At 40.2% G+C, this 12,065-nt stretch overlaps 1 protein-coding gene across 3 annotated transcripts in view; it reads right to left on the bottom strand.

Annotated features, from left to right (window-relative positions):
- The window catches only part of enox2 (ecto-NOX disulfide-thiol exchanger 2), a 184,864-nt gene that overhangs the window by 127,346 nt on the left and 45,453 nt on the right, over nt 1–12,065 (bottom strand). For all 3 annotated transcript variants that reach the window (XM_083980582.1, XM_083980583.1, XM_083980584.1), the window contains one exon: nt 10,493–10,582. In XM_083980582.1, coding sequence (XP_083836708.1) covers nt 10,493–10,582 — 90 coding nt within the window. The remainder of the gene's footprint in view (nt 1–10,492; nt 10,583–12,065) is intronic.

Below are 12,065 nucleotides of genomic sequence, written 5' to 3'. Positions count from 1 at the left end.
AACGAAGGTGCACCTGTTGTCTGTTCATGAGCCCACCTCTGTGGAAAGTTTATAAAAGCAGTCATGTATCAATACTCTGTTACTTCAGCATCTAAAATAAATATAACAGACAGGGACTGTGCTCATTTTTAGCAAGGTATTCAAAACATCTCCGTGCTTTATCTCCATACTCATAAAACCTCTGTTTAGAAAACTTAATTAATTTCTCTCCATTGTGAGGAAGAGAGAATTTATAGCTGATCTGAGAACAGATATGGCTGGGCTAAGCTTCCTCTTCATCTGTAGGTTTGCGTGTTTTGTTTTTCCAATATCTCCTCATGGCAGAAGATAAGCTTGTAAGTTTTCCATAAAAGTGGGAGGATAATCTGTTGATTGTAAATTAATGTACAAAACTGTCTTTAAATTCATTGGAGGAATAAAATGCAGAAGAATTATCTTTAAGAATAACAGTGTCTTCACCATCAGGGTTGATTTATTACCGGCCATGATAGCAGGGCCGGTATTGTTTTCACCTTGTGGGTTTCTGTGTGTGGGTATGTGTATATCAACATGGTAAAACGTTGTCATGAGGACACCTACTGTAGTGGGCTCAACAACAGAGGTGGTTTTGGTTTTGAAGTACTCTGACAGGTGTTAATAAGTCAGACATGATAGCATCACCACTCTGCAACAAGCTGTTACAAAACTTTTGCTTTGTCACTCTGCACTGCAACGATTCTGTTGTGGTCTGCCCGTATCTGGGTTGTTTGATCCCTTACACGGCAAATATTGTGTCACTGCTGCTCTACAATAAAAGCATAGATGTATACATGTAGCTCTTTTTGGTCTGGAGTCATAACTCGATGAATTGTAGCGTTTCCTCAATGGCCCCTATGTAATTATACTCTTTAAGAAGTATTCCACCCAAATATCTGTATAATCGTGTGCTCGGCCTGTCAAAAATAAATATGTTGAAGATGACAGAGCCTCTCGAGTGTGAATACGTGATTGGATCAACACAAAGCTACGAGATTAATTACACAAGGAAAACAGCAGAGCAAACACTATTATGCGTCCATAATTAAACACAAGCTGTGTACAGAGACAATAAAAAATGTGAGACTCCTATCTAATGTATCACTGCTGTGGTCAGCTGAGTCATTTATCCCTGATCTCATTAACTCCCTCCAGAATGGATTTCAGGGAGACACTGATATCAGCTATTCAGTCTTGATATTTAATTCAACGTCTAATGGTAACAGCGTGTCAAAAAGGTTTCCTATTCCGGAGTTGATATTAGCAGTATTCTCATTTTGGGAACATTTTACTTGACGCTATACGATGAGAAAATGAAAAAACATTTTCTAAGTATTTGTTCTTAGAATTAAGAGCATGATAAGGTCAGTGGAGATAAATTGGGCGCCAGATTTATACCTGCCTAACTAATGCAGTCTAATCCCACGGTTTTACAACAAATCTTATGGTCATGAAGGTGTCAAACACTAATGTTTAACCTCCAAATGAAATAAAGCTGGGTAAAATACTAGAAAGCCCTAACCCTAACCCATACTACAATTCAACAGCACCACAAACCACAGCCTCCGAGAAAAAAAAAGTGGAACATTTTAATCATAATTTGGTGTTAATCTAGGAGCGCCAAACCTTTGAGCAACCTCCATCTAAAGCCAGTGAGGAGGAAATGATGTGGCTGAGGGCTGCACAACAGCGACTAAATCCACTTTGACGTGAGAATAGCCAGGTTTTCCACCAGAATGTGCCACAACTGTTTCCAGAATTTCCAGAAAAGCTGCCAAGAGAAAAAGTGAATAAATGTCCTTTTCCATCCGCCGCTGTTATGCAAATATTTGGCACATCAGGATCCACAGCTGATGAGGTGTTAATTCTCGTCAGGTGCCATTAATTGCAGAAAAAGGGATTATGTAATCATGATAGCTAAATGGAAAATAATGCTGAGCACATGATGAATATTAATTTTCAGTTTGTCATAATTATTATTAGAAAGTTACAGTTTCCTCATGAATCTGCACAGATGTTTTTTGCTGCCACTACTTTTAATGAAGCTTCAGTGGATGTTTAAATGACTTTCTGCTAAATCAGTTTTCAGTGCACATTGCTGCATTTTGATTCTAACAATGCACCGACTTTTCCAACTCAACCAAGTGTAAAAACAATGTGTTTACCATTTTTATTTTATTTTTAATATTATTCATTTATTTTTCAGCATTTCAGACTCTTTATGCAAAAATGGGAATACAAATAAAAACAGGTGACTGTGAATGCACCTCTTGTTTTGACAAGTGCTGTTGTAATGAATGTTGCGGGGTTGCTGCGTTAGTTTGGCCTGGTGTACCTGGCAAAAAATGAGTGTATGTGGTTTCAAAGGCAAGAAGAGCTATATTCAAACATGCCTGTACATATAAATAAGCATACGCATAAATATAAGATAAAATTGGGGTCGTGTGGTTCAGGTCAAAGAGCCTTAGACATGTTTGGAAAATATTTGCTGGGTTAAATTATCTGCCCTAGCAATAAGTCTGTTTCCACTGCCATCATAAAATCATTTCAAAAGGTAAATAAAAGTATTTACCAAGGGCCAGAGTGCCACTCCCGTTTCCCAAGGCTCGAAACTGCTCTCAATATCTAGTGCATGGTGAAGTCAGAAGAATACTATTCTACAAACAAGGTATTGGGAGGATTCAAAGCGCAGCAGTGACTGTAACTTACAACACTGTTTCTTTCATCCTTTGTCAGCAAATGATTCCTCGTGTCGACTGATTCAGAGAAATAAACCAGATTTCTTCTTCGGTAAACAACAGTGTTTTCTCAATTTGCATTGCCATCCCTGAGAAATAAAAACAGCATGTTTTCAATGAGCCACCACTGAAGGACAATCAGGATATATACCTAATGATCACACTAAAATTCCTCTCACGTATGGAAAATAGAATTACAATCTTATCAGCTGACAACTTTCCTCTGCAGGTACATTTTAACAAGAATCTTAACTGCCAGGCAGCTCCAAAACAACCACGGAAGAGACTCTTTTTCTCTCCTGACAGCTTTCTTATTATATGCAGACTTACGACTTCAGGAAGACTTTTTTCCCCTTGGCTTTTTCTATAAACTATGCACTGTCCTGGAGACAAATCAAGGTGAAATTCACCTCTTTTTGGGCAACTAATTCAATACTTTAAAATGTATTATTTGGGGTTGTTCGAATGAGGATACTAAGGTGTAATATCAGGATGTATCTTCCTCTAACATTTGGACTACAGCCAAGCCACAGTGAAATATTGGATGGACAAGGATGTATTCACTGCTTCACATGCTGTGTGAAGTAGGTTGTTTAAAAAAGATGCAGCACAAACACATACAAATTCAGGCCCTGTTTCGATCAATGACATCTGGCTCGGATCCAAGGATGCATTAGAGTTCTGATGAAGCCATATTAAAGGACCCCCATCTCTACTGACAAGTATCACCACAGTTGAATGATTTACTCTTCTATTATTATCATTATTTGCCTTAAAGCAGAAGTAAGCGATCCGGTGGTTTTGGCTAACTTCTTGTCAGCCGATGGAGTTAGCAGTCCCCGCCCTCGTCCCTACGTCACCACATTCACGCGCATCCCTTGGCTGCACACACAGAGAGGACCGCCCCTTTATGCCGTTCTCTCTCCTCATTGGATAAAGGTTGTAGGATACAAGGAAAGTTTTCTCCTCGGCTTACAGCAGAGCAGAGTGACTGACAGACCCGTGTTTCAGACCAAACACTCTATATAAGTGATTGCTGTCGGAAGATATAACTATTTAAGACTTATATTAACACAAACATTCCGCTTACTTCTGCTTTAAATAAGATAGGATGGTGAAATGAGACATGAAACTCATGACATGCAGCCAAGGCCAGCAGTTTGTAGTCAAACTAGTCTGAGCTGAAGGAAGTGTGCTGCTGCGATTAGCCTCTGATTGGCTGGAACAAGCCACCCAGCGGTGTTGCAGTTTTTACAGTCCCCTCGGAGAAAGGAAACAACAACAGGAACCACAGATATTTCGATATGACTGTAAAGATATTCAAAGCGTTTGTTTATGCCATTTGCTATCCAAAAGGACGAACTGGCTTGTTTGACGACTGGCTACGGCAAAAGTTTTATCTTTCAAGCGTATCCCATCGTCTTCAGTGAGCTAGCGAGGCTAATGCTTACCCGGCCCCCACCGACAGTATTTTGCAAGCACACCACTGCACTGTCACAACCGATTGTGATTGGTTGAAAGAAATCCAAACGTCCGGGGAATCTTTTTCTCCAATCTCAGAATCATAGTCGGTAAGGCCAGACATTTCTTCTCCGGAGAAAGGTCTGGTGAGAGAGACTAGAGTCAAACCCACAGCCAATGCAATATAAGTCTAGTACTCACAGGGGCAGAACCATCAGTTTCATGATGACCTGAAAATATGTAACTAGCCGAAACTTAATTCAGTTTAACCGCTGTGCACATTGAGATTACAAGTGGTCATTCTTGTGAACAGACAGTTAGAGTTGTTCCCTTGTGATCGTCTCATCAAAGGTGCGTGTTGACAGCAGGTCAGAGCATCTACAACCCAGTATTATCAATCAAGAGTTAATTATTTATCACCTGTCTTCAGCGACATAAACACATGCAAAGCAACTAACTAGCTGGCCTTTTCGCTGTCCGCATTTCCAGCGGAGAAGACTTGTCATAAATAAACTGAATGTTCTCCTGGCAGAATTCAATTACCTATGTCAGCCAGTGGTAATGAGTAACCGCCAGTGCATGCTCTCATTCAATTTCAGTGTCCCTGGGGAATAATGTTTGTCTGATGTCTTGATTTTTTTTAACAATAATGTTCTTTCTGTGGCCAGCTTAGTGTAGCACAACATTCAAATCAAACACTAATTTGACGCTGCGCCTCAGCAGATGAAAGCAGCCTTGGTTTGCTTTTATAGTTTTGTATGAGAACGTGTGTGTTTGGTGACATTAGAGACTTCTTCACTCAAATAAATTGCCCGACTTGAAAGTGAGGTGAAATAAGTCACTCTGGCCAAAAGATCTCACCATTACGCGAAAGAAAAGGCATGCGCGAGGAAAATCCATCCAGTCCACATCGCCCAGCTCATCTCAGTTTCATGAATTCATGCAGATGTATAGGATGGTCGACCCAGTTAGATCTAATCTCCTGCCCAATGCGTTTGTTTAGTTAGCAGGGAAATCTCTCACATAATGAATAATTCAAATTCAGTTACTGCATATTGAATGGCCTCACTGACAACTATCATAGTAAAATTTTTACAAGGGCTTTGAGACACATAACCTTTCTCTTAACTAGGTTTCATTCGATTCAATATTTCCCTTCCCACTAAACAACATTTATGACTATTTGTCCCGTGAGATATTGGCACCGTTTGTCTGCCTCCATCAAGTACGGTAATTTGCAAAATCACACAGTCCTGTTTTCTTTTGTAAGAGTGCACCGTGTTGTACCGATATGGCTTCGGGTACAGCTGCTCCATGACGTCTTTGGAGAAAGAGAGAGGATGATGTTTTTAAAAAGATTCTGCTCAGCAAAAGGCCTGTCAGTTTAAAATGATTGCAGTGGTATTTAGTGCTGTCCACTTTGAGATCAGTGGAAGGTGTGTTTGTAGCTCAGGCACGACAAGTGAAAAATGTCATTAACTCCGCTGCCCTCTATGCAGGAAGACGGCGAGCATAGAAATGTGTCCTCAGCATGGGGAACATCTCTGTCTTTTGGGCTATTGCTAGTTATCTTTGACCTCTATCTTCCTTAATCCTTCCCTCTCTAATTACCTATCTCCTCTCTCCTTACCGCACATCTCTGCCCCTGACTGATGGTTAGCAGATGATCGTCCAGACAGGAAAGGTTGAGGTGACTCTCCCTCTTAAGTCACACCTCATTAAGTGAGCTTCAAAGTGTCCCAGTTCAGGTGCTGGTGAATTCCTTCTTGGATGAATTTAATGAGTTGTGGAGGAGTGACAAGGCGCCGTAAGTAAAAACAGCCAACATGAATTGAGATGTAGAAATGAATTTGCCATTGTTGTCATGGTGTTGTGAGGGGAGGAGGGAGGGTAACAGTAGGTAACCTGGTGACAACAGCATCTGTTCTGGAAACCAGATTAAAGCTAAATCCAAAAAGAGGCCAGGCCCATCTCTGGAGGATTTTCTCTCAGCATGAATATTGATGGAAATGGGTCTCAAACAGAGTGCAAAACAACTGTTAACCACTCTGCTCTGCTGAAATGTCGTTAACAGCATTTGCTGCCCCACCATCATTCACAGTCAGAGAATCACTTGACTCAAACACCACTCATGCATTGCCACCGATAGAGCCACAAGAAGAGGTGACAACAAATCGTGTTTGTTGGCTCTGCAACATTAGCACACAATATAGAAGTGGTGCAAGTTCTCTGATACAGGCAGAGGCAGCTGACGGCAGTAAGTGGGCACTGTGGCGCCTTCTGGCAACTGCGTCGTGCAGCAAACTGGTTGTGATTTCTGGCACCAAATGCACCCTCAGCCCTGCACAGGCATCAAATTCACTGCACCCCAAGTCAACATGAACACAAAGGTAGCTAATGTCTTGCAGCCAGACCTCTAGCTCCCACCAGAAGTCAACAAGGCCAATAAAAAAAAAAGCTCAAGAATGTGGGATAAGGAGACACTGGAGACCTTGAGGCTGAAATTTGATTCACTCTCACTGTTTCACAGGACAAACCATTTATTAGTCTATTTATCTGTGAAATGACATGCTGACCAATGACGGGGCAACTTTCTTCTGATGAAAGTGATTGTTAAATATGTAGACAATTTAGAATACCAAATCAACAAGGCAAAGACAATGCCAAAATAATAACTTAAGAATATATCCTATTATTTCTCAGACCACAGAAACGTTTTAGATAATGTTCAGACAGGAATGCAGGCCCAGTTCTACCAGAGCACTTTCTGAAGAATGGAAATGTATTTTTCTATATAACACTAATATGGAATTTGTTGCCGACAGCTGATGTGGTATTTTATTTAGACCTAATGTTTTATGCTTAAAAGCTCTGCTTCTCCTCAGTCAAAAAGACGTTTAATTGTATATTTGAAAAAAAGAGGCTTACACATTGCCACTGTAAAGATATCTTAATACCACAGAAGTTATAGCTTTGATGTGCTGTCATTGGTTATTTTATGTTATTTAGGCTATATCACAGTTTTTCATTTTTAACATCAGAAGAATCAACAAACATCTCCAACATCCAACAACTAAGAAGGATTAAATCCAATGTTTCATGTAACATTTTGTGCCTTTCAGGATCTTTTCAATGTCTGCAATGTAACATCACATCACAAGGTTAAACCACGCTACAAAACAATGAAAAAAACCAATAAGCACCAGGGTAAACAAACATATTACCTCAACATATTTACCTAGATTGATCCTTTATCAACCAGTTGGGACTCTTAGCCAATCAATTGGTGCTCTTCTGAAGAAAACTACAACAACAACTAATAAGAGAGGAGCTTTGAATTCAAAAGCATTACAAACTCCAGAACCAGTTTGTGATCTTTTACTGTCTAAAATACCAAGAGATTTAGATTGCATTTAGTTTGTTTGTTTTTGTTTTTAGTCATAATTGGCTTCATTCATATTTTATTGTTTACTAGAAATATTAAACCTTGAACCCAGTATGAAATATTTTAGTGAAACGATAGCTGAATCCATTATTACATTCCATCCTATTGCACACAGTCTTGCAGTGAGGGTTGGTGTGCACAGAATTTGATTAGTTCATCCAATTCAGTGTGCACTGCAGAGACTAAAGCAAATGATCTATCAACAATAGTGTCTTTTCTTTCTGTTCATACAAACCTGACAAAATTAGGTTCCACGGACCTTAAAGTCTGTGTTTAATTAATGAATGAAGACGGAGAAAACTCGACATCTTTATTGTCCCACTAACTGACCTGAGACACCTTGAACACAGCCACACAGCCCTGAACAGAGGAAGAAGAGATTGCTAGATAATTAAAACCACTGAAGGAAAAGATACTCGATACTAGAGAAGACTCCGCAGCGTACAAGGGTGAAGAAAGAGAAAGGATGCAACACAGGGAGCAAACCAGACAAGCAGGGAGGGAGGGAGAAAGGCCAAGTATCAGACAGAGCATTCATTATCACCTGACTGACCTGCATATTGCGCTGTGTGAGAGTAATGGGAAAGGACACACTCATCGGCCAAAGCCCAGCAAGAAAAGCGCTTTTCATTCCCCCTCTCTTTCCACTCTCTTAAGCAATCTGTCAGTTTCTTACTGGGCTCAGTTTCCATTCTCAGACAACGTACTGTAGCATCCCATTGTTTTCAAAAACACAATATCAGCCTGGTGGGACACAGCAATGCTATGCCTAATGCAATGCCCACTGGAAAGCCTTTACACTGCAGTCTTGCTGAACATGATTATGTAACGGCTAATTGTCCATTTAATGAGTGCTCTTATCCCTTTTTCTGTATTTTGTACTTATCCTGTTAGTTACAAGCGGTTTTCAGCAGAAAGGCAGAATAACAGCTGATCTGAAGATATGATAACAAGATTAAAAGTCTACAGTCATGCTAGCGATTGAACATTGTGCACAATACTGTAGTTGCTTGGAGCTAAAATGCTAACATTGCCATAGCAACGTGCTCACATACTGATGTTAAGAAGCTATAATGTTTACCATCTTCATCTTAGCCTATCAAAAAAAAACACACAAAATGCAGCTAAGGTCGATGAGAATGTCACTGGATTTGGGGATATTTGGCCATAACCCTATTTAAATCTTGATAAAAGGATGGAAATGATCACAAGTTATTGTAATTCAGCATGACAACAACATGGATGTCCAATCCAAATTTCATCAATCTATCAATAGTTGTTGAGAGATTTCACCAGGGACTGCAGATGTCAACACCATGATGCCAGAAAAGCCAGGGGATCATCAGAATCTGTGTGATTCTTTCTGGAGACTATGAATGTGCAAAGTTTCATGGCAACCCATTCAGTAGATACTGAGCTACTTCATCACAGTCTGAAGCAAATTGGTGGATTGACCAACTTCCAACATGGCAACAACTCTATTTTTAGAGCCATGTTGCTAGCATCACTAAAAACAACAGTACTGTCACAGTTATTTAAGATAGAGGAATAAGGTGTCAAAGATGCAACACACCTCACACAGTTCTGCAGAGCTGCAAGAGGAGGCCAGCCCAGTACTCAATGAATGTGTTCACAATCATGTAAGTGAATTATGTTCTTGCTCTACAATTTGCATCTATTAATTACATCTGATCAACTCAGGAACAAACTCGCTGTTGTGCTTTAAACAGTCTGCAACTGTATGCTGCTTCATGTAAACTACACCTCCCAATCCCACTGCAGTTTCCTTTACTCCATCTCACAGAAAAGTCTTCTGTGAATGTACTGGCCTTAGACTGAGCCACTGAATGATTGCCAAAGATCAGTAAGACTGCTTGGCACAAAAAACTTCTTTTACTTTTATCTGATCCTATGTTATGTAAACTCGAGTCCAAGTAGGCCAAATTTGCTGTTCAAGAGCACTTCTGAATTTTTCATTTTTTGAATAACATGAGCGTGAAACTATATCTGGGTGTTTATTGCTGAGGATACGCTGAGGCGTCGGTCTTCAGTGGCATAAACAGACCGAGCCATCTAGTTTCAGGGCAGTAAACTAGTGCAATCAGTGGCAAACAACTACCCAGCACATGTTCTCTTACTATTTTCACACAGACGCTAACAAGATGTACTGTGCCAGAATCCCACTTAACATATACATCTCTTCCTGTGGAGCTTCCCTGATGTGTTGTGAATATTCTTCTCACTTTGTGCGAGTTGACAAATCTTGACTAGAGCTACTCACTCACATAAGCACTATACTGCAGTAGATGACTTTGGAGAGAAAACACCCTCCAGATGACAGTGCTCTGTTAGCATATCTCGACTCAAAAATAAAATGTGCCTTTTCTGAGGGTCTGTGTGTGTGTGATTGTTCTCTATGTCTGAGTGTCTTATGAACCGTACACGTGAGCTTGCATGAGATAAACACTTTGAATCAGAAGCCTTGACACTAATGGATACAACAGATTTTGATGCACGAAAAGAAACCAAGGTGAACACAGACAATATAAAACATGATTAAACATCTGAAATAGAGGAAAGAGTGAAGCAGGTTCAGAGGCTAAGGCAAAAAAAAGACAAATTCCCTCAGAGAAAGTTACAAAAGAAGACATTTAGATGGTAACTAACTATGTTACTGAGGGTTGAAGCAAAATATTTGACCATCAACTTCTCTTTTTTACTGTGATATTTCAGTATTCATACGATTTAACACTTCTGATGCCCTGAAAGAAAGCTCAGTGGAAACACCGACATATACTCCACCATGATATATACAAACATCCAGGCCTCCTACCTGTGACTCGGCTTGATCTGAAGTCTTTGTACATGCTAGCGATGCAGCGTCGCTGTGTGTGATCTCCGCCTCTCTGGTCTTGTAGCAAATCTGTTTTGAAAATCAAAACCATGGATAAGAAAAGGTCTGATCAGTCACTGTTTGTTCTATTGATAAAAATGCACAGCAAAGTCTCCCCCCACCTCAGCTCTGCGGCACGTCTTATTCATTCGCTCGGGCTATAGCTGTTCAAGGACGCGGAGAAGAGAGGGTAAGGAAGTGCAAAAACTAGAAGGGTTTCGTCTTGAATAGAGAGAAAAGACAAACAGGAGAATGCAATTCATCCGCTTCTCTAAAAAAGGCACAACCTCCCTGCTTTGTGGAGCAGAAGCTCATCCGAGCCGGGGAGGGCTCTGAGGCGCAGGAGGGTCCCATTGACTGCACTATTAACACTCAAACTAGGGGGATCAGCATAGAGGAAATATAAAAACGCTGCCAAGAAAGATGCAGAGAATTCTGTAATGCATTTCATTCCACCGAGAGGAGCCCTGAGGGTGCTGTGATGACCAGAGTAATTGGCTTTCTCCAGCTATGATAATCTGCATCAGTCATGCCATGCCAACACACTCTCAGGCCACTGAGAAGGTCACAGTGATCCCCAATCCTCGCTCCTCTCTGCTGACAGCAGCGTCTGAATGCTTATTGAGGCAACACTTATGCAGGAAGGATATTGTTTCTTTAGCATTCTTGGGATTTTACCTTTAGTGCAAGGGCTTGGATTTTCATACTTTTAGTCAGAATGGTTTTAGTTTTACCGTTGGCCCTAAATTCCTTTTATCTTTGACTGAGGCCTAAAAAACATATATTACACACATATTAGTCAATTGATTAAATTCAATTAAAAGTCTGTAGCTTCGGATTTCTCAAAAGTGAGAATCTGGGCTGTATTTGGAGTATTTTTGAGTTTTGAATTATGGTTTCCACAAAACAAGCAGTCTGAAGACTTCACCTTGAACTCTGAGGTCAAAACCCAGAAAATAGGCGGACAGTTTATTGAATGTGTGAATGTACTTCAAAATTGTTTTCGAGCTGTAAATAGCTGACACCTTTGCACCATATTATATTTCAACTGTTAATCAGTTTGATTCTCTTTATGCTTTCATAAACACTCTTTCTTTTTATTTACCTGTTAGCTGTTCTTCATGTATTTCAGTTTCTGATGTCAGACAGTAGAACGAGTTTGAAATATTGAAATGAAGCCCATTAAGACAACATGTTCACATCCAAGCTGCTGCTCCAAAATCCTGATTTTACAACCATGACATCATCTAACAAAGTCATCCAGCTCATAAATGAAAGACAAAGCCTGGGCTGGGCTTTTGGCTTTAGTCTCTTGTAATATGATCACTCAGACAGAGAGTTAGAAGCGAAAGAATATTGTTTTCATTTTGTCTATTACACAGCGCAAAGCCTCCATCTGGTTAACAAACTGCTGCTCCACCTTTCTACTACTTCAGTGAATAAACCAAACCCAAAGCAGAGCATTACTGGAGACTCTCTTTTCAGTAGCAGAGGTTTGTCACAACATTTTGTC

This window comes from Trachurus trachurus (assembly GCF_905171665.1).
Source record: "Trachurus trachurus genome assembly, chromosome: 10".
Lineage (NCBI taxonomy): Eukaryota > Metazoa > Chordata > Actinopteri > Carangiformes > Carangidae > Trachurus > Trachurus trachurus.
This window is presented reverse-complemented; position numbering and strand designations above follow the sequence as displayed.